Source organism: Camelus ferus, chromosome 11 (genome assembly GCF_009834535.1).
Source record: "Camelus ferus isolate YT-003-E chromosome 11, BCGSAC_Cfer_1.0, whole genome shotgun sequence".
NCBI lineage: Eukaryota > Metazoa > Chordata > Mammalia > Artiodactyla > Camelidae > Camelus > Camelus ferus.
The window spans coordinates 29153555-29175975 of record NC_045706.1 but is presented as its reverse complement, the minus strand read 5'-3'; the positions used below and the strand labels follow the sequence as shown (position 1 = coordinate 29175975).

The 22421-nt window shown below is 39.4% G+C and overlaps 1 protein-coding gene across 1 annotated transcript in view; it reads left to right on the top strand.

Moving 5' to 3' along the window:
* Positions 1-243: 243 nt before the first annotated feature.
* ENTPD1 (ectonucleoside triphosphate diphosphohydrolase 1) overlaps positions 244-22421 on the top strand; it is an 83637-nt gene continuing 61459 nt past the window's right edge. The window contains 1 exon segment of the mRNA XM_014565764.2: positions 244-532. Within this exon segment, the coding sequence (XP_014421250.2) occupies positions 517-532 (16 nt within the window). The 5' untranslated portion in view covers positions 244-516.

Sequence of the window (22421 nt, the reverse complement as noted above, 5' to 3'; positions counted from 1 at the left end):
TTGCTCATCAGGGGACCAGAAGCGATCAGCTTTAAGGGGCGGGAAGAACTGTTCTTGCGTCCCACAGTTTTTCCAGTGGGTATCAAGGTAATAAGTTTCTTGTTATCTTGCTTCGAAATTGCAAAAAGTAAATAGGCTTTTTTTTTTTTTTTGCTTGCAATCAAGACTCATTTTTCAAGGGGGAAAATGGATTTATGTAACAAAGGGAGAGGGAGAGAGCTGAAAAGAGATAATTGAACATTTATTACTTCAAGAATATAAAAAATTACAACCCGGGGAAGCTTTAGGGGAATGAGCCGCTGGACTCCTCAGTCAGTCCTGCCCTTTCCAGTCAATGAAAAAGACATAGGGTTTGAGGTTCCTTCCGAAACGGGGCAGGCTAATTTAGCTCCTCCCACGAGCCCGAGGGTCTGTTATATCTCTGTTCCTTGAGTACCTCTCTCACTAAGACCGACCACAGCAAGCAGAGGCTGAAAAATAAAGAGCAAAAGAGGAAGAAAACAAAAGCTGCCAATTATGGAAGATAGAAGGGGTAAGAGCAAAATTGATTTGATCTGAATCCTTAAGAACGAAACAAAACCAAAAAAAGAAAAAAAAAAAAAAAGAAAAAAGAAAACCAAAAGCCCAGACCAAAAGCAAGTACTTGAAAGAGCCAGAGGCAAAATGCCCTAAATACACTTTCCCACCCTCTCCTTCTGAGAGGAGGCAGAGAAAGAACTTCGGGAAACTTTTTAGGAAGCAGATCCCTGGGTTTAGAGTCAAGGGTGGCTTTTGAGCAAACTGGAGCGGCTCATGAATATTCATTAGCAATTGGTATTGAGATCTGGTTTTTTAGAGGCAAAAGATTTCTTCCGTCCCCTTGCAGTTTAGGAGGCAGCTGCCTGATTTATAGTCCAGAGTCGTCTTGCTTCGGGTCAGTACCTCAGCGCATTTGCTTGAAGATACTGGGCTCCGTGTGTAGATTTGCTTTGTTCTTGAATTTCCTGTGTGCTTTCCTGTTGTGAAATTAACAAAGGCTTCTCTGCCTGGAATTAGAGAAGTTAATGTGGCAAGAGGCTGTCACAACAGTACCCCAGAGTGTGTCTTGCAAAAGACTAAAAATTTCTTGGGAGGTGTGGGGGAGCGTGTATGTGTATCGGGGGAGGGAAGGAAGGGGTGTAGGTACGAAAAAGAATAGTTTTATCTTAAAAAAGTGAGGCACATCTGACTGACTATATTTAGATTTTGTCTAAAAAGTATGAGAGCAGCCTGGTTTGTACAGATGGTGTGCAGTCTCTGTCTTTTACCTCTTTTGGGCATTTTCTGCCAGGACAGAGAGCCAGCTGCTTGCCAGCCCATGGGAGCCAGGAGGAATGTCTGCAGCAGCGTGGTTGTGTAGGGTTGCTCTAGCTTCTAATATCCCCACACGTTTTTATCTCATAGAATGTGGAGGAATGGGATGAGTAGCCAACAGATTTCTTAATAATGATGGTAATGATAGCTATTAACTTTACTAAGTTTTTACTCTGTGCTGGGAGCTGTTCTAAGCGTATTACACGTGTTATTTATTCCGTACACCAATTTATGAGGTAAGTGCTATCATTATCATCCCCATTTCCCAGATGATGGAGTTGAGGTAGTGAGAGAGTAACTTGTCTTGGGATCACACAGTAAGTGGTGGATTTGGATGGAGATGATGGACACAGGATCCGTGGGTCTATTTCCTACCCTCTTGATCTGCTTCAGAGTCCCTTGCCACTGTCCCTTGATTTGGGTTTGCAAATTTTTGAAGCCACTCGGGAAATGATACTAATGGAATTTCAAGTCTGGGGAAGAATTTTTGCTTTGCTATCAAGTTTACATGCATTTTTCTCATTTGGTGCTTATGGCCATTCTCTATGGTAGAGCTAGGTATTATTATTGCCTTTTACAAAAGGGAGAGACTGAAGCCAGGAGGGGTTAGGTGACAGGAATCACACAGCTGGTTTTTGAAAGTCCAGAGTAGACTAGAAATCCTCTGCCTCTGGTTTTCCTTCTAACCTGTAGGTTGAGCCCAGTCATCTCTCAATTTCTGTCCCTACCCCCAGTCACTTTCAGTTCCTCAAGGGACTTGGGGAACTTCTTTTTTCCCTTCTAGACTGTTGCAAAGCACTTGCCTCTTCCTTGAAGCCCTGTTTGACCCTCTCCTTCCCCTGTAGTCTGGAACCAAGCTGCCCATGTTTGAATCCAAGCTCCGCCATTTACTAACTGTGAGCCTCAGTTTTCTTATCTGTAAAATGAAGAGAATAATATTATCTACCTCACAGTGTTGTTGTAAGGATTAAATGTGGGATTCATGCAGGGTTCTCAGAACAGGCCTGATGCATATAGTAAGTGGTCAATAAATGTTAGCTGTCATGGTCACTTCTTCAAACCTCATCTTGGTTGTTAGTCCTCCCTTTAAGCCTTCTCCAACCCTTTGAGCCTTATATTAGGCCCTGTCTTGGATGTTTCTGCGACACCTCACCACGTACACTTAGGTGGCACTTGTCATACTTGTCCACACTCCTGCCTTCTGCATCGCCTCCCAACCTTCTCCTGACTATAATTGCTTTATCACCTTTGGATATGCAGTGTCTAGCACAGTGTTTAGCACATAATGGGCACTCAATAAATATTTAGTAAGCTAATTTTTTTTTAGTTAATGTTCATCCAAGGGTCAAGAGGCTAGTTTAAAAGGGGACCTTTGAGTTTGCAGTGGAGACCTGCTGGTGTTTTGTGCAATATACAAAGACATCCCTCTAGGTGAACACACTGAAAAAGAAAATGCATCTTTTCTAAGTGGGTCATCTTCAGAGCTGATGTGACCTCATGCTTGGACACCCAGTTTGGCCAGTCCAGCTCTGACTGAACTTCTGTCCCCACTACTGGACCAAACTGAAGATTTTAGATGCCTCAAAGCACAACCTCACAATCTCTGAACAGAACATCTGGTTCCAGAAATAGTGTCCCACCAGCCCCATTTTATAGCAGCCAACCTCATAGTCTGAGACAGTGTACTCTGGTAACAGAAGAAAAACAAGCACCACAGAGGTTGGCCATGGATAAAATCATAATGTACATTAAATTGGTTTCCAGCACTCTCCCTTCTGTCTTCCTGGCATACCCTCAAATCCATTTGACAAATATTATTGTGTGTCTTCCATTTGTAAGTCCCTACGCCAGATGTGTGTAATATAAACAGTTTGCTCACAGTCTAGTGAGGAAGGCGGGTATATATACAACTGACTCTGAAGCCAGATTCTGAAGTGCTAATAATCATAGCTAACATTGATTATTTATTATGTACCAGGCACTGTAATTTTTATATGCATTGTCTCATGTAACCTTCACCAAAAAAAACTCTGTGATATAGGTTCAGCTGTGGAGGGAAGTTACTTGGCCAAGATCACTCAGCTAGTAATAGGCAAGGAGGGGAATTTTAGATCCATATAGCTGCTGATCAGCTGTGTCACTGCAGAATGATGGGAAACCCAATTCATTTGTTCATTCGGTAAACATATGTCCCGGAATTTGCCTACAAGAAACAAATCTGAATCTTTGTTGCACACTATTATTACTTCCAAAAAGGTCCTGTGTCAGATTTCCTAAACATCTCCCACCTTTTCTCTGTGGCTCCAAGAGTCCCTAAGCTGCTTTCATTCCCTGCCTCCAACCTGAGAATTACTGGAGCAGCTCATTTGGTTGCCCCAGAACCCTTTGCTGAGTGTTTGGAGTGCCAGGGAGCTGCAGCTAGCAAGGTTTCAGGACTCAGACTGGCAGCAGTGTGCCTGGGGCATTGTCTGCACTGCAGAAGTAAGGTGGGAATGATTCCAGGTGCAAAGGAGGAAAGTGAATGCAGCAAGGACCAATGGGATTTCTTTAGGTTTGGAAAATTGAGGGAATTAATGAGGGAAAAAGAAGTTGTTGGAGTAGAGAAAGGCAGGAGTTTGCCTAACATACTTCCATTCTGCAGTTTTTGTGCTAGAATATCAAAATGACTTTAGACACCCAGAAACAATGGTGGTACCCACCCTACCTAAAGAGGTGTTTCCTTCTGGTTCATAAGAATAATGGACAGTTCCTTTATGTCCATGAGGTTGTAAGTAATATGGCACATACTCATTAAAGAAAACATGAAATGAGATTAGAGGGAAAAAGAAAAACAATCACTTGTGGCAGTATTTTGGTGTATTTCCTTGCAGTTCCTTTTACTATGCCTGGGCTGTTTCTCTCTTTTAGCACTTACTTGACTAGGGTTTTGAAAAATTATGAGATGGCATTGTGACATTGTGGTATATATGTATATACGTATACAATTTTAAAGCCTGACTTTTAGTGTAGCAGTGAAGCAAGAATTTTCCATCTTACAGCATAGTCAGCATAATTTTTATAGTCACATAATTTATTTAACAGTTTCCCTGTTATTACTCATTTAGGTTGTTTCCATTTACAGTAAACATCTTTGTGCATGAAGTTTTTACATACGTAGGGTTGCATGAGGACAGAGTCCCAGAAGTAGAATTACTGGATTAAAACTTGTAACTGTTTTTTAAAGTTCTTGATTACTATTGCCAAGTTGCTTTCCCAATGGTGGGCCCTTCATGCTCCCACAAGCAGTTACTATTTTGCTGTATCCTTGACGACTTAGGTGATTTTTTTTTTTTTTAATAATCTTGTCCACTTTTATGTTGTTTTAGTTTGCATTTGTTTAATTGCCAGTGAATTTGACATTTTTCACATAATGTGCTTCTTCTTTTGTATAGTCTCTTTACATCCATTGTCTGTTTATTACTTATTTGGCTTTTATGTTTTAAATTAATTTATGTGAGCTCTTGATAAAGTAAAGATAATTCATATTTTTCTGCTATATTTGCAACAGTTTTTCTGAAATCTTCTCTTAGAGTTTTTTATACAGAGATTTACAGCTATGAATAGATCCAATACATTTTTATCTGTGGTGTTATATTTTCAAAAAAGTTTGATATTGCATTTATTATCTCTTTAAATCAGGCTAATAATTCTTTTAATGTTCCAAGTGATTGTCATTTTAAAAAATCATTAATGTTAATTAAATTTTCATTTTATTTTACAATGATTAGAGAATATGGCTTTATAATTTCTGAGGTGTCTTTGTACTTAAACATGTAGTGAATTTTTATAAGTTTGTGGACACTTGTGAATAAGGTGTATTCTGTTTTTTACTAACTACTATATATAAAATAGATAATCAATAAGTTTATGCTGTATAGCACAGGGAACTATATTCAATATCTTATAGTAACCTATAATGAAACAAAATATGAAAATGAAAAAGAAGGAGAAAATGGAGAGATAGACAGACATACAGTTCTTGGTTTCTGATGATTTATTTGTTTACTGTCCTTTGATTGTATCAACACATTTCCTTTCTAAGCTCTAAGAACAATCAGGTTAGAAACATTCTCAAATTTTTTTTAATAGAAAGACTTTTAGGTTTACATGTCTTTAGTTTTTTAAAAATCTGTATTAAATTTAATTTGTAATCTAGAAAATAGTATGATTGATTATGTCCTATCTCTCAGAGTCTTCAAAGATTATCCATCAAGATTAAATAATCCCACATAAAAAAACAAAAAAACCCCAAAAAACAACAAAAAAGATGTATTCTATTTTTTTAAGGTATAAAATTGATATTTATAAATCTATCCAATCATTTCAATTATATGGTAATTCCTCCTCAACCATAATTTTCTCCTATGTGAAATTATAGTATATCTGCATTTACTTTTGTATACCTTTATTGTTACCTATGAGAATTTTCATTCCAGGAAAAAGAATGAGTTGTGAATCATTTTTATTGTGTTTTATTAGAAAAGGGTAGGGGTGATGGAGAGTTGGGACTATAAAAGGAAGTAAAGTAGATGCAAAGAAGAAGTAATTCAATAAAGTCTTAAGGAAGAAGAAAGAAGAGATAAAGTTAACATCTTAGGCAGCTGAGCCTAGTATGGCTACATAACTTTAGAAAGTATCGAAGTATGGTGTAAGTGAAAATTACCAAGTCTGTCCCTCCCAAGGAATCATGGCAGGCCCCAGTGCCCATGGCAGAGCCAGGAGGTGGGTGTGGTTGGTAGGATTTAGGAGGCAGGGTTCAGAATCTCTGAACTATAAAATTGGAACAGGATTACTCAATTGGATAAAGACTCAGGCACATGCACAAAAAGACATCTGAATCAGTGTGTCATCAGCAAAATAATTTTTTAGGCATTGCACTGAAAAAGGGAGTGTGAGGACTACCCAAAAAGTTTCCAGTGGACAAGAGTTGGTAAGTAGAAAGTAATAGTGCAGTACTCATATTTTCTAATGTAAACTGTGTAAAATGTTCTTGCTACCATCTTTTGCTTAATGTCTTCTTTTTCTTGCTTAATTTTGGTGAGTTTAGAAATAATCATAAGGGCTTTTTCACAAATTTATTTCGTTTTTCTTCTTTTTTGGTTGATATAGTAACTGTGGTAGGCTACAAAGATTACAGCTCCTAATCCTTAGAATTTATGATTGTTACTTTATGTGGAAAAAGAGTCTTTGCAGATGTGATTAAATTAAGGAGCTTAAACTGGGGAGATTATCCTGGATTATCCAGGTGGGCCATAAGCACAATCATTGATGTCCTTATAAGAGGGAGGAAGAGGGGGATTTGACACAAAAGAAGGCAATGTAACCACTGTAGCAAGGTGCTGTGCTTTGAATATGAAGGAGGGGTCCACGAGCCAAGGAATGCATAGAATGCCATCAAGAAGCTGGAAAAGGAAGAGTGGCCCTGCCTATACCTTGATTTCAGTCCACTGGAACTAATTTCAGACATTGGCCCTTGAGAACTGTAAGAGTAAGTGTGTTGTATTAAGCCAGTGGATTTGTGGTAATTTGTTATGGCAGCCATAGGAAACCAATACAGTATGTTTTTAATACATGGGAGAGGTAGTGGCTTAGTTCGTTAACCTGCAGGTTTATAGTGTGTATTGGTCCACATGCTGTTCTAATCACCTTACAGATGTTAACTCAATTCTCAAACAACTTTTTGAAGTGGTACTGTCTCTTACAAATGAGAAACTAAGGAATGAGTGAGTGGTTTAGTGACTTACTCAAAGTCTCTCGGTAAGTGTTGAGGTTGACATTCAAACCCATAGTTGTTGATCTTATTATTTTGAGATATAATTCACATACCATAAAGTCTACAGTTCATTGTTTTTCTTAGTATATTCACAGAATTGTGCAACCATCACCACAGTCAATTTTAGAACATTTTAACACCACGAAAAGAAACCCTATACCCATTAGCATAAATTTGACTTTTTAATACAGTTCTTTTCTCATTATGTCTTTCCCCATTCTTGAGTTCTTAATTTTGGTTCCTTTCATAATGATCTGGTAGGCATACCAATGTCATTTTTTAGAAGGGGCATCTGTGTGGTAAGAGCATGACAACTTGTCTGAATATAGATATCTTATCCCCTTCAAGTAATTGGAGATATTCCTCCATTATTTTGAGAAGTTTGATGCTGTAAGGAAGTTTGAGGACAACTGTTTTTCAGCCTGAACTTTTCAGGTCTCTATTCCTGACATAATTTTCACTGTAAGACAACTGAATATAGACTTCCTTTCACAGATTTGCTTATAATATGTATGGTAAACCCTTTTGATTTCCAAATTCAGGACCTCTTTAGGAGTAAGAAAGATTTCTCTTGTCATAACTTTAATTTGTTCCTGCTTTGTTCATTTGCTTTTCTTCCTTCAGTGACCTATTATTTGGATCTCTTATCTCTGAACTGACTCCATCCATTTAACTTCCTTCCTTCCTTCCTTTCTTTCTTCCTACCTTCCTTCCTTCCTTCCTTCCTTCCTTCCTTCCTTTATTTTTTGAGATCATTTTCCTAAGGTTATTCTCTACATCGCTGATTCAATTTTCCTTAATTATCTCCAATATAAACTTTCATTCAACTATAACATTTTTGGTTTCTGTGGTCTGTTTTCTTCTCCACTTTTATCAACATCCTCTTTTATCTAACCAAAAAATAAACAAAGTAAAACTTCCCTCTCATTCCTGCATCATATCTATTTTGGAGGCAAGATTTTCCTCCATCATTCTTTCTACTTTATTGCAAAATTAATCTAAGACCTTATCCTTGAAAGAAAAGAGATTCCTTCTGTATGTGTGCACAAATGAATGTATGTGTTTTTCATCTTAGTTTAAAAAGAATTTAAGGAAGCATTAGGGGACATCCAACCCAGTCCAGCATTGAGATGGGGAATGCATGGTCTACCCTTGGCTCCCTTAGATTCCATTTGAATCCTGGAAGAATGCAATCACCAAATGCTAGTTCCCCTTCTCTGTGGAGGAAGACATCTCAATCCTCTAGCCAAGAATGCTCACTCAGATCCAGGAAGGTAGAAGTCCTGTTGCCGTATAGTCATGTTTCAGAGTCTAGAGGGGCCAGGGCTGTCAGAATTCTATCAATGTTTTGTCCATAGGCATAAAAGCATTCAGGAAGGACCCTCTCTGGGCCCATTTTCTTACTTTTTACCCTTCCCAATGAAAGCACACTTCCAGTAAGTGAACTGGGGAGTGACCTCCTGTTCTACTGTTTAACACTTTGCCTGAGTAATTAATGCCTTTTATTGGAGATTAGTTCTAAAGTCTGTTTATACTTAGGGTAGAGGTTACATTATCAGTTCACAGAGGCAATGATAAACACACAAACAAACAAAACAAAGCAAGACAAAATAACAAACTCAGGGCTTTCCAAAGAGTTCTCTCTCCCCTCCCATCACACCCTGCTGCTCCCTTTTCATAGTGTGTTTTTGTTGGTCCCAGGTTAATGGGTGTTGGGAGAGCCAATTAAGGCGTCTGCTTACTTGCCCCTGGTCATGATGCCTTGTCTCAGAAGAGATGATGCTGGACATTAGTGTCGTTTCCTAATGCTAATACACTGACATTTCATTTGGGGAAAAAAACCATTTCTTTTAGGGTACAGCTACAGATTTTCACAAGAGTGTAGGAGAGTGCAGCAAAGTATTTTCACTTATGCTATCATCATACTTAGTGGTCATAGGACTTGGCTTTGTTAGATCACTCTGGCAGCAGTCTAGGGAATGAACCAAGAAGTTGGTGAGCAATGGGGATAGGCTAGTATTGGGCTTCTGCAATAGTCCAGTAGGTGAGAGACGATGGGGACCTGCACTAAGGCATCGAAGAAGGGGCTGGATTTAAACAATATTTATTAAATAGAGTCTGAGGTAAAGAGCTAGGTGGTTTGTTGGGAGGGTAGGAAAGGGAGATGTTAAGATTTATCCTCAAGTTTAGATTTGGATGATTGACTTGATAAATATTTAAAAATAAGACTAGGAATGGGGGAGGGAGAATGAATTTGGCAGGGGAGGAGGGAGATTACAAGTTCATTCTGGCACATACTAAATATGAGATGTTTATAGGACACCAAAGCAGAGATATTCTGTTGGTTTCTGGAAATTTTGGCTTAGAGCTTAGAGAGACCTAGCCAAAATCAAGAGATAATGGGAGTTGGAGTTGGCGCATGGAGTCAGTGGTTGACAGCATGAGCATTTAAAGTATGAGTCATCCTGGGAAATGAGAGAATGAAAACAGAAGAGGATGAAGGACAGAATCTTAGGAAACACCAACATTAATTTCTAAAGGGATGGGAAGAGAAAGGACTTAAGAAGAGAGATTCAGAAAGAAAGCTTAGAAAGATAGGAGAAAGCCAAGGAGAATCCGAACATGGTAGCCAAGGGAGAGAGTGTTTTGAGATCAAAGTTTCTAGAAAGAGTGCCCAAAGCTGCACAGTTTCTAGAAGTGCCAAAGGTGCAAGAGGGAGAATGAGAAGAGGTGGTGTATTTTTCTTCTAGCACACCACCTCCTACCTTCTACTCCTGCCGCACAGTGTAATGTTTCGGGGAATTGGTATGCACTTTACAATATTTCCCACCCATAGACTCTTTATCCCTCTGGCAAAACCTCGTAAAACTCTAATGGTACATTTTATAGTGGAAGAAATATGGTGATTTGGTTTGAAAATTTGGGGTTCATAAATATCCTTGGTGAAAACAGACTTAGTAGAATATTAAGAGATTAAACAGCAAACGTTAAGAAAGTAGGAACATTGAGCTTATAACTTAAGAAGTGAGGTGGTGGAGGGAAAGAGAAAGCTGACTTGAGGGATGAGTTGGATTAAGGGAAGAATGTTGCAGACTAGACTGGACTTGATTATGTTTAAAGGATAAGAGCCAATAGAAGGGAGATGGACTCATTCAGTCAACAAATATTTACTGAGTAGAGTATGTGTCAAGCACTGTTCTAGGCACAGAGGATACAGAGGGAAGCAAAACAAAATCCTTAATTGCATGGGGCTTATGCAAGGGGGTGGAAGGATGGGGGCAGATAGCAAAAAAAAAAAAAAAAAAAAAGCAAGAAAGAGTAAAATGCATGGTATATTAGTGATGATAAATACTAAGGAGAGAAGTAAAGCAAGGAATGTGGATGAGAAGTGTTGGGAGATTACAATTTTAAGTAAGATGGTGAGATAGAAGGTGATTTTGAAGTAAAACCTTAAAGAGGTGAAGAAGTCAGTATTGTGACTATCTCTGGGAAGAATATTCCAGGTACAGGGGCAAACATATTGTGCTTAAGGAACAGCAGAGAAGCTAGTGTGACTGGGTTGGAGAAGGGTGACAAGGAGGTGAGAGCTGAGAGGTGGATTTGGACTAAATGGATTGTCTAGGGCCTTGCAGGCCATTGTCTAACTTTTGACTTATAGTGAAATGGAAAAGTACTGTGGGTTTTGAGCAGGGCAGTGACTGCTCACATTTTGATAGGATTACAGCTATGTAGAGAGCTGCTGTGTAGAGAGTACACCAAATGGGACAGGGGTAGAAGAGAGAGACCAGTTGGGAGACAACTGCAGTAACACCAGTGAGAGATGATTATGTCTAGTTCTAGGTGGTAGCAGTAGAAGTTGTGAGAAATGATTGGATTTTAAAAAATTTAAGTATAGTTGATTTACAGGATTAGTTTCAAGTGTACAATATAGTGATTCACCATTTTTATAGATTATACTTTATTTAAAGTTATCATCAAATATTGGCTATATTCCCTGTGCTGTACAATATATCCTTGTAGCTAATTTATTTTATACATAGTAGTTTGTACTTCTTAGTCTGTCACCCCTATCTTGCCACTTTCTCTTCCTCTCCCCATTGGTAACCACTAGTTTGTTCTCTGTATCTGTGAGTCTCTTTTGTTATGTTCATTCATTTGTTTTATTTTTTAGATTCCACATATAAATGATAGCATGCGGTATTTGTCTTTCTCTGACTTATTTCACTAAGCATAATACCCTCCAGGTCCATCCATGTTGTTACAAACAGCAAAATTTCATTCTTTTTTATCGCTGAGTACTATTCCATTGTGTATATATATACCACATCTTCTTTGGCTATTATAAATAATGCTGAATAATGCTGCTATGAACTTTGGGGGTGTATGTATCTTTTTCAATTTAGTGTTCCTGTTTTCTTTGGATATATACCCAGGAGGAGAATTGCTGACCATATAGTAGTTCTATTTTTAGTTTTTTGAGGTAACTCCCTGCTGTTTTCCACAGGGGCTGCACCAATTTATATTCCCAACAACAGTGTACAAGGGTTCCTTTTTTTCCACATGGTCACCAGCATTTGTTATGTGTTCTTTTTGACAGGTGTGAGGTGATGTCTCATTGTGGTTTTGATTTGTATTTCTTTGATGATTAATGATAGTGAGCATGATTTTGACATCATATTTTATACCTTTTTGTTTTGTGTATCCCTTAACTGCTTATTGCAGATACAGATGATTTTACTACTTTTGTCTTTTAACCTTCCTACTAGCTTTGTACGTGGTTGATTTCCTGCCTTTACTGTATGTTTGCATTTACTAATGAGCTTTTTCCTTTTTTAATTTTCATATTTTTAATTGTGGCCTTTTCTTTTCTCTTAAAGTCTCTTTAACGTTTCTTGTAAAACTGGTTTGGTGGTGCTGAACTCTTTTAGTTTTTTGTCTATAAAACTTTTGATCTCTCCATCAAATCTGAATGAAAGCCTTGCTGAGTACAATATTCTTGGTTGTAGGTTTTTCCCTTTCATAAATAAACACTTTAAATACATTGTGCCACTCCCTTCTGGCCTGCAGAGTTCCTGCTGAAAAGTCAGCTGATGGACTTACGGGAGTTCCCTTGTATGTAACTTGTTGCTTTTCCCTTGCTGCTTTTAATATTCTTTCTTCATCTGTGTGGGGCTGGTGCCTGCACGCTGGTGTCTGAGGCAGGGTCCTAGGCCCTCTGGTGGACAGGGCTGTGTCCAGGGATGGCTCTGGGCTCAAGGGATCTTGGAGCAACCTGCCTGCTGTGGGTGGGGCTGTGTCCCTGCCAGTCTGCTTGCTTGGCCCAAGGCGTCCCAGGTGCTTAGAGGCTGGTGGGCAGGGAGGGGCGGGGCTAGGTCCTAAGACTAATAAGCGAGAGGGAGGATTCCAACTGGTGCCTCACAGCACCAGTTTCCACTTTGTAAAACAAGCAACCCAAAATGCCTACCACCAGTGTTTAAGCCTGCAAGGTGATAAACTCTGGTTGCCTCCTGTCTTTCCAGGAGGCATTCCAAGATCAGCAAGTGGATCTGACCCAGGCTTCTTTCAAATTACTCTTCTGCCCAGGGTCCCAGAATGTGAGGGATTTTGTGTGCTCCTTTTAAGAGTGGAGTCTCTATTTCCCACACCTCTCTGGGTCTCCAGAAAGTAAGACCTGCAGGCCTTCAAAGCCAAACATTCTGGGGTCTCATCTTCCCAGTACAAGACTCCTCGCCTGAGGAGCCCCATGTGGGGCTCAGACCCCTTGCTTTTTGGGGAGAGCTGCTGCAATTGTAATTATTCTACTGTTTGTATGTCACCCACCCTGGGGTGTGGCTCTTGACTGTACTGTGACTCTGCCCCTCCTAACCATCTCTTTATATCTTCAGTTGTAGGAGATCTTTTCTGGTGGATTCTGGTCTTTCTCATCAATGGTTGCTCTGAAAATAGTTGTAATTTTGCTGTGCCCATGAAAAGATGTGAGCTTAGGATCTTCCTACTCCACCATCTTGGGAACTCTGTCAAGAAGTGATTGCATTTTGAAGGTAGAGCCAATAGTATTATTTTAAAAGACAATGGCAATTTGGCCAATTCTTAACCTGTGATACCTTCCCCAGTATACAAATACATTTATTAGGTTGAAGCTTCTGAAATTAACAGTTTTGTAAGGTCAAAAACTGTCAAGTATTGGCAGATTCTTATGATTTATCCTAATATGTGAAATGATCCTAGATGTCAACAATATGCTATAGAAAATATACCAATTATGCACCAGAGTATCCCTAAGATGACTCCTAAGCACCCAACCAGGACTGTATTTCTCACATACTAAAAGGCAGAGTTTTTAATTTTATTTTAAAAATGTCCATTGTTGTTGAAGAGATGGGGAAATTAATATTCCCAAGTTGTTGGCCAGAATGCAACAGGTATACTTTGCTAGAGGGAATTGTGACTATAATTTTTCACAGCCTTAAAAATATGCACACCCTGACCTACCACATCTACTATGAAAACTTACCCTAAGTAAAGCAGCCTGAATGTATTCAGAGATGTACCTTCAAGGATATTTATTATTGTTTGTAATAGTCAATGATTAGAAATAACCTAAAGTAATGGACTTTCCTATGTGAAACAATCAAATAATCAAATGATATTGTAAAAGAATTTCCAAGGATGAGAGAAAAAAAGCATTGTTAAGAAAATAAAAAGTTATAAAGCTGAACAGTCAAGACCTATTTTGTTAAAAAAATTTAATAAATGTAGACATTAAATATGCCCAGTAGGAAGACTGGCAAGATATATAAGTATCTTTTATATTTTAATATTCAAAGGGCTATTTATGGGTCATCAAAAGAGAGTGGATTTTACTTTTCTCTTTTATACTTTTCTGTGTTTTCCAAATTTTTAACAGTAAGCATATATTTTTGCAATCATAAAAAACAATGACATTTAAGAAAATCTGTCATGGAAAAATTTTAATGTTAAGTGGAAAGTAACTGATTAGTAAAAAAATTAAGCGGGTAAGAAATACATCTGAATTTCAAATTTCAGAAGCAGGTGAAAATAATAATGAAAATGGAATGAGGAAATTATATTGGGTTAATAAAAGGACATGTGTTTGCAAAACTGAAAACCATTAAACTCTTAGAGTATTGGTATAGTAAGACTGGAAATGATTCTCCTTTGCCTTATAAATGAAGTTTCCCAGCACACAACAGCTCCACTAGGGGACAAGAGGAAATCAAATAAGTCTCAAAGCAGAACAGACCTTGATAATCATCTAGTTCAGTGACTCCTGGAATTTTTTGTTTGGTGGACTGGCAGGATTTTTCTTTTTAAGGAGTCAGTATCAATTTTTATAAAAGTAATACACACATATAATTAAAAGTCAAATTTAATAAGTCATAGCAAAGAACTGCAGTCTCCCATTCCATCACTTTCTGCCCTTCCCTCACCCTTAAGTCCTATTCTCCAGAGTAGCCCTTTTAATCTTTTTAGGATTTCTTTTGACATTTGTGCTTACTCCACTAACTTAGATGTTATCTGTTGCTTCCCTACTATGGTAGCTGAATATATTGCTTTCTTATATTCACCCAGGGTTGCCCTCTCCATACCATCCCTGTATAGTGATATTACAATTTTTGGTTAAATCAGTATCCAATGTTTACCTTCGCATGTTGGGTAAGTATTGTCTGTGCTTTAGATTTCCTTTCCTGTGCAACTTTTCATTTTTACTAGTGTTAATAAGGTCTCATTTCTTCATCTATGTCTCTAATAGTAATTCTTTTTTTGCAAACCCTTTGATATACTGTTCTACATATTCAGTGATCTTTTTTTCCCCATCCCACTTCTTTTCCTGTCTGTCCTTTTTTAACCCGCTCCAGGTTAGGCTGGCTGCTCTCCAGGCCTGTTATGTAGTTGTCTCCCTGGGTTTCCCTTGACTTTTCTCCTGTGTTGATTTCACTACATCTCTTCCTCTTTCTAGGTTCACTACCTCATTTGGGTGGAGAACATCCTTCAGTAACTTCCTGAGAGAAGGTGCAGTGGAGGAAAAATGTTGAGGCCTTTGTGTCTCAGAATTTTGAAGTTCAATGTTATTCTTATTCCCGATTATTTTTGTCACTTATTCCTCCTACCCCACCCTTTGTTTCCAGGAAGCACTTAGGATTTTTCTTTATCCCTTACGTACTGAAAATTTATTCTGATGTACTTTGGTGCATGTTTATCTTCATCCATTGTGTTGGGCATTCAACCACTCCCACCTGGCAACTCAGATCTTTCGGTTCTGGGAATTTTTCTCATATGCTTTCTTCGATAATGTCCTTCCCACATTTTTTTTTTTTCTGTTCTCTCTTTCTGGAAGACCTATTAGTCAGATATTATTTCTCTTGTGTTAATAATTTTAATTTTATTTATGTTCTTGCCGTACTCTTTAACAGTTGGCTCTACATTCTAGGATATTTCCTCAGCTTTATCCTTCAACTATTTGTTAACATTTCTTATTTTAGTTATTATAGTTTAAATTTCCAAAAGTTTGTTCTTATTTTTTTATGGTTTCTTTAAACAAAATTGTACATTCTTTTAGCATCATAAATGCAGTATTGTCTCATCTCTCTGAGGATTGTAATTGAAGTTTTCTTCTCAGTTTTCTTTTGTTGTTGTTTGTTTTTGTTTCTGTCTTTCATGTTGAAGACTTATTTCACATATTATCTTCATACAATTCTATCAGGTTAAAATTATTATTATCCTCATTTTATAGTTAGTAGGTCTTAAAGAGTATATCATTGTTTTATTTTTCTTATCATGAATGTCTGAAAAAGTTATGGTCCAGCCACATCCAAAGTCCACCTTGTAGATCAAATTGGATTCTCTATTGAATCCTGAAAGTCCTGTACTTTGCCTCCTACACTCTACCTCCCCCACCCACTAGAGACTGTTGTCTTACTATGTTAGACACCTCTGTTAGAAAGATCTGATTGCTCTAAAGCTTAGTTGAAGTATTTCACTTTCCCTGCATTTTCCCTCTACCTTTAGCACTAGTTCTGTCCTCTGGGCCATAGAGATGGACCAAATCTAAATCCCCCTTTATAAGATAGTCCCTTAGATATTTGAAAGGATATTGTCATGACTCCTTCATGTCTGCTATTCCCCAGCCTGAAGAGGCCCAGGATCTCCTACTCTGTTTCACTCTTTTGTCAAGCTCCAGTTGGCTAACATTTTGGAATGCTTTGGATCAGCTTCGAGCTGTCACAGTCTCACTTCAAGTCTAGTATCTGTAACTTTATGCAGATTCCAGATGTGCTTTGAAACATTGAGCCTTGAATGGGATACTGTCATTTTATTAATGTGTCCTTGCAGTTGGTTTAGTTTTAACCGGGGAAGTGTCATGTGCTTCTTCTCCTAGTAGGTGATAGTTTTGACAGATTTCTCACAAATTTTAATTTCTGGACTGCTTACTTTTCCTTATTTCCTTTTTGAATAGGGTATGGGTGTGTTATCCTTTTTGTTGATTGCTGGGGGTTTTTTTGTGGAGGTTCAGGGAGGTGGAGGTGCAGGAAAAAGGGGTATAGGGAGGTGAGGGGGTGCAGGTGGGTGGGGGCAGGGAGATGGAGGCAGGCAGATGGGGCACAGAGTCTGCGTTTCAGTCCTGTCTCAACAGGTCACCCGATTATTGGTGGAAAGCCTCTCTGAGGATAATAGGTTAATGTGCCTCAGGGTTTGTTGCAAGGACCGAATGAAAAAGCCTATGAAAGCACCCATTACAGTGTCAGGAGCACAGCAGGCACCCAACAAGTTAGGTACGATTAAATGAGGTGTAGCTGAGATCTAAGAAATGAGAAGTCAGAAGCTGGATGAGGATGTAGCAAGGGGAACATACAGCAGAAAAAGGGAACAGCATATGCCAAGGCCCTGCGCTGGGAAGAGGCATGGTTTACTTAAGGAAGAGGGAGGTGGTCAGGGGGACAGAAATGTCTAGTGACGGTTTGGGGGTGGGGGATCTCTACTGGTTACTGTTTTAACTTCTTAAGATCTCTTTTTCAAGGCCAGTTGCACTTGACCTTACGTATTAAACCTCAAATGGTGATGCTAAGGTGATATTGAAAAATGGAAAGATCTTGTTAATGTAAAGTGCATGAATAAAAACTAACATAATAAGCATTTTAGAGAAGGAAAACACAACATAAATGGGGGCATTCCAGGCACCATGTTGAGCATTTTGTGCACATTACCTCATTTGACCTTTACAGTGATCTTGAGAGATAAGAACTACTGTTATTCCCATATTAGAGGTGAGGAAGTGAGGCCAGTGCCATATAACTAAGAGGGCCAAGGTGAGATGCAGACCTAGAAATGCCAGGCTCATTTATCACCTAAAGAAATGAAGCTCACAGTTTACATTTTGTGCTAATTATAGCTGATACTGTTGAATGGAATTATCTAATTTACTAAGATGTACTGCAGTTTTCTCTTTTCATTAACAGAATACACCAAACATAAAAAAAATTATTTGATAGGTCATTTAATAGGACATTCACATTCTGAGCATTAGTTTTTGTGATTCTTTAAGAACAAGGATTAAGTCTTATTCATATTTATTTAGTACCAAGCACATTTCAGGCAATCAGATATGATTCAGATCAGTGCAAGCATGAATATATGATTGAGTACGTAATGAATGAATGGATGAATGAAACTATAAAACAGCAATGACTAGTAAAGTTTTTAGGTTTGTTAGTGTTTTTAGACCTATTTGCCCCTATATTAAATCCTCAATAGACTGCTTTGCTTTATGAGCTCATATGTTTGCTCTTTGTAATTTTTTTCCTTCCTCACTGTCAGTGGTCTAAATGAATCATCCATAGACATGGGATGTACCTGCAGCTCTTGGCAGGTGGGAGAGAGTAAAAGGAAGTTGCCCTGGGTAGTTCAGATCATCGTGGCCAAGGGAGAGGAATAAACTCATGTTTGATCAGGCCATGGCCATATTTAAGGGCTTTGATCCAAGGTATGGGGTCCAGTTCCAGGGGCATCTGGGGAGTTCATTCTTTGTCTGTGGCCAAGTTGTCAGGCAGGGAGATCTGTCTGAGTACCAGGAGGACACCGGAAACTGAATTCAGATCCTGTATGAAAAGAGTGGACTGGAACCAGTAGAGGGAGTCAGCCCCCTACCAATTTGGTCAGCATATATGGCCAGACTCTAGTCCTGGGGTGGAAATGAAATGAGGACAAGACCTGGGTAGCCAGAGACAGTTACACATTTTAGAATGGATTTAGCTGAAGAGGTTTGCCCAGATTCTCCCAAAGAGGACGTTAGATTCTTTCTAGGACACTTGACCCCAGGCATGGGAGCAATCATGGTTTTTCACATGCTCTCCCACTAAGGTGAAGAAGTTCCTAATATATTCCAGGAAGTAGGTGGGGTTGATTCTTGAGATGAAAACCAATTATGTCTTCACCAGAGCAGGGCTAAGCTGGACAGGGGAAACAGAGAAAGACAAATTGGTGATGAAAGTTTTGTGAGTAAAAGTTCCTTTCTCTTTGTTGGCCCTTCGTCTCTCCAGTTTGTTAGTATCTCTCACAAAAGTAGCCATGAAGGCACTGATTTGCACTTCTCCATAAAGAACTTACGTTGTTCCAGGCCCTGTGTTAAGTGCTGGAGTTCCACTTCCTCAATTACCCCTGCAACAGTGCTTTTTGCTCCCATCAAGATACAGAGCATTTTCATAATCCTTCCCAAGTTCCCTCATGATTCAATACATGTTGACTGACTTTTCGGTTGATTTATTGAGTGAAGAACTGAAAGTCACTTTATGGGTGGTGCAGTTCCTTTGTCCATTACATTGAAAATGAGATGTTTGACAAACTGTGTGGGTGGGTATGTTCATAATGGGGAAGGATCGGGGGACCATGTCATATGAGGAACATGTGTCAAAGGAGATAGTGATGTGAATGTGACTGGTGCTAATATGGTAGTTCCAAGAAAAAATTGGAAACTTGCTCCTGGTCTATCAGGAAGTTTAGCCAGAGGATTTTAAGAGACTATCCAGTATTGGAGGAAGGGGTTACTACAGGGCCATATGGGGGAAGTCCTGTGTCTTAGGACATACAGTCATGAGCAGGGAGGATATGAAGGAGGGAGAGAGAGAATTTTCCATGTTGCCTTAGTGACTTCATCCTGCATTAGTCATCTGAACACTTCCTGTTTGTTTGTTTTTTCTCCACAGTCTTTCCATTATTTTATCTGTTTATGAATTGATTCTCTGAAAGCTCTAACATGGCTTTTTAAATTTCCAGTCCGCTGTATCACAAATCCTATGGTTTTAGGATTCTTGGATGATAGTGGGAATGGTGAGGTGGAGACATAGAGAACAGCCAGGATAACAAGACACGGGGAAGCCTTGGTTGAACTGTACACCCAGCCACATACAGGTTGGACACATTCCCTTGTTTTTTAGCCTCAGCTTTTACATACCTGAAAATGGGATTCATGTATGTGTGCATGTGTATCCTCTGTGTCCTAGAGGGTTTCTCTGAGGATTAGAAAAGAGAGGTATAAATACCTTTGCAAACTGTTGTCGAGACCATCAAAATGTGAAGTTTTATGAGTATCACTGTTGTTATTGTGACACTGCCATTTGCTAAACCTCATTTAATTTGGGAGCTCCCTAATTCACAATGATTTGTGTAGTGGGGTCATTACCATGTGGGAGCCTTAAATGGAGACTTTATCCATGACTCCCAAAAGGTCAACTACCCCAGAGTCACATGAGAACAGAAAGCAAATCTTGTTTGTGAATTGGTTTCAAGTACTGTCAGCTTCACATGGAGGTCTCTGAGGGTCCCTGGCTGGCACAACAAGGAGACATCGCAAAGGAAAGAGGCTAAGCCTTGACTAGACCTCAGAGCAAATGTGCACTCTTCTCTTTGCTACTCTCTTTCTGAAAAGGGAAACAAATTCTATTTCTTTGGGTGAATGTAAGCTTATGTGTATCTGCTTGTTCTAATCCTTTTCCCCCAAGCCTTCCTTTGCTTGTTCCAGTTTAAAGATAGAAAAATCTGACACACTCAGTTTTTATATTATCTTCTATTTTAGAACTTTCACAGTATCCCTAGAAATTTTGCCTAAGCAGCATTATGCCTTCTCTATTTCGTAGGTGTGCATAAAAAACCAATATCCATTACATTGTTCCTGGCATTTTGATGGTAGGAAAAGTATCTGAGTTTATTTTTAGGGCCAGTCACATGGCTGAAAGAATAACAAATATTTGTAGTTACCTTGGGAACTCAGTTTCTATATATTACTGATTATGGAAAGGAGAAACAGATTTGGAGGTGGGATAATTTGGTGACCAAGAAATAGAACAGCAAGAGGCCCTGGAAGAGGAATGGAAGGAAGTAGAAGATCTATGTGAAAAAATACAGGTTCCTAGTCAAGTTTTTTCTTTTTGTCTGTTTCTGATTACTATATCCTGCCTTCCTGAGGGAGGAATGTAGTGGGATGCTTTATATACCAAGTGATTTTCTTGTTCTGGTGTTTTTTTTTTTTTTTTTTGGTTTATTGTAGGAAAGACTGGGGTAGCAATCTGACCACTTGCCAAATTGTCCATAAGACAGGGTAGCAAAGGAAAGAGACACTGAAGCCAAGAAATCCTGCTTTTTTATATTCCTGGATCTTTCTTGGAACAGCCCATTGTATGTAACATCTAAAGATGTAGCACTAGCTGCTCACAAATACAAATTCCTTAGAATACACAGACTTCATGGGAGCACTGAAAATGGATTACGTGGCTTGCTGCCAGCATTTCCAGCACTGACTCTCACCAGCAGCTCTTTGCTCTGGCCAACCTCAGAGACATGGGGACTCCTGTGAGCTCTGATGTCTCATAAGGAGAGTAGGGGCTAACTGCAGGGTGTGAAGGGCTGGAAAAAGATTCTGGCTTTACTCTCCAGCCACCCCAAGACCCTGATAGAACAGGAAGTGGAAATTCTGGAGGCCATTTTTTGTATGTCCTTCTGAGTTGCACACTACATCTGACTTGCTATTCCCCCAGGAAACATTTGATGTACATGTGGAACACGTGGGAGCCTTTTGGAAAGTACCCCTAGGCCTCAGCGCTCCTTCTCCTGGAGCTGGAAGACAATGAAGAAGGAGGGGAGAGAGTTACTTGGAGACGAAGTAAGGAGGCTGGGGTAGGGGGAGGATTCAAGCTTCAGGGACTGCAAGGCTCCAAGGCTCTCACCACTTCATTCCATCAGGCCAGATTGGGATGGAGTGTGTGCAGGGAGTTTAAGTCTAGAGAGTGTGTATGTGTGAGGCACAGGTGATGAGGACTGGGTTCTGTATCCCGAGGTGATAGGGGTTGACAGCTTATACAGAAAAGTCAGGAAACACGGGTAACAGGCTCTGTTGCTGCATAGCAGCTGGAATGGGAGCCCCTTTGATGAGGGCATAGCACCAGCTCGTGTGACTGGACAGCCACTGTCAAAGTCTCCCCCTCTGATCACTCTTCCATTGCCAAAACTCAGCTCTTCTCTGATTCTGTTCTGTCTGCAGCTCCTGCTTCAATGGCTGGACAACCCCCCTCCGTTGTCCCAAATTGATTTCAAGAGGGTCTCTTGTTCCAGGCCACCTCCATTGATCTCCCCTGCAAAAGGAGGTAGAGCAGTGTTTTCAAGCATTCAGATGAACTGACTTCCAAACCTAATTCTTCCTCTTACTAGCTGTACAACCTCAGGTTGGTAACTTAACTTCTCTGAGTGTCAGTTTCCCCACCTGTGCAGTGGCATTAATATTAGTACTTAGTTTACAGCTTTGTTATGAATATTAAATGAGATCATGCAAGCCCAGCCCAGGCTTTGGCTCAAGTAGCAGTTACTGAAACAATCTATTGTGGCCAAGATCATAAGGTCACAGGACATGAAAGTCAGTCACAAAAACCCAACCTGGCAACTTAAGAGGCAGAAACCATCTGTTGCAACTTTTTTCAGAGGATGGCTATGTAAACTGACTATGCATGGCTGAGGGGAGTGGTTAGGTGGGTAAGTGGGGGTGGGAGGGATAGAAGAGAAAAAAGTTAATTGAGTTTTAGTTTCTCCTAATAAGTAAGAACATAGGATTCCCAGAGTCAGACAGGCTTGTATTCAGATTCTAGCTCTACACTCGTTATCTGTGTGACCAGGTGCGCACTACTCAACTCTCTGACTCCCAGATTCCTCAAGGGTAAAGTGGGTTAATGATATCTACAGTGTTGGAGGATTTCATGAAAAATGCATGTCAAGT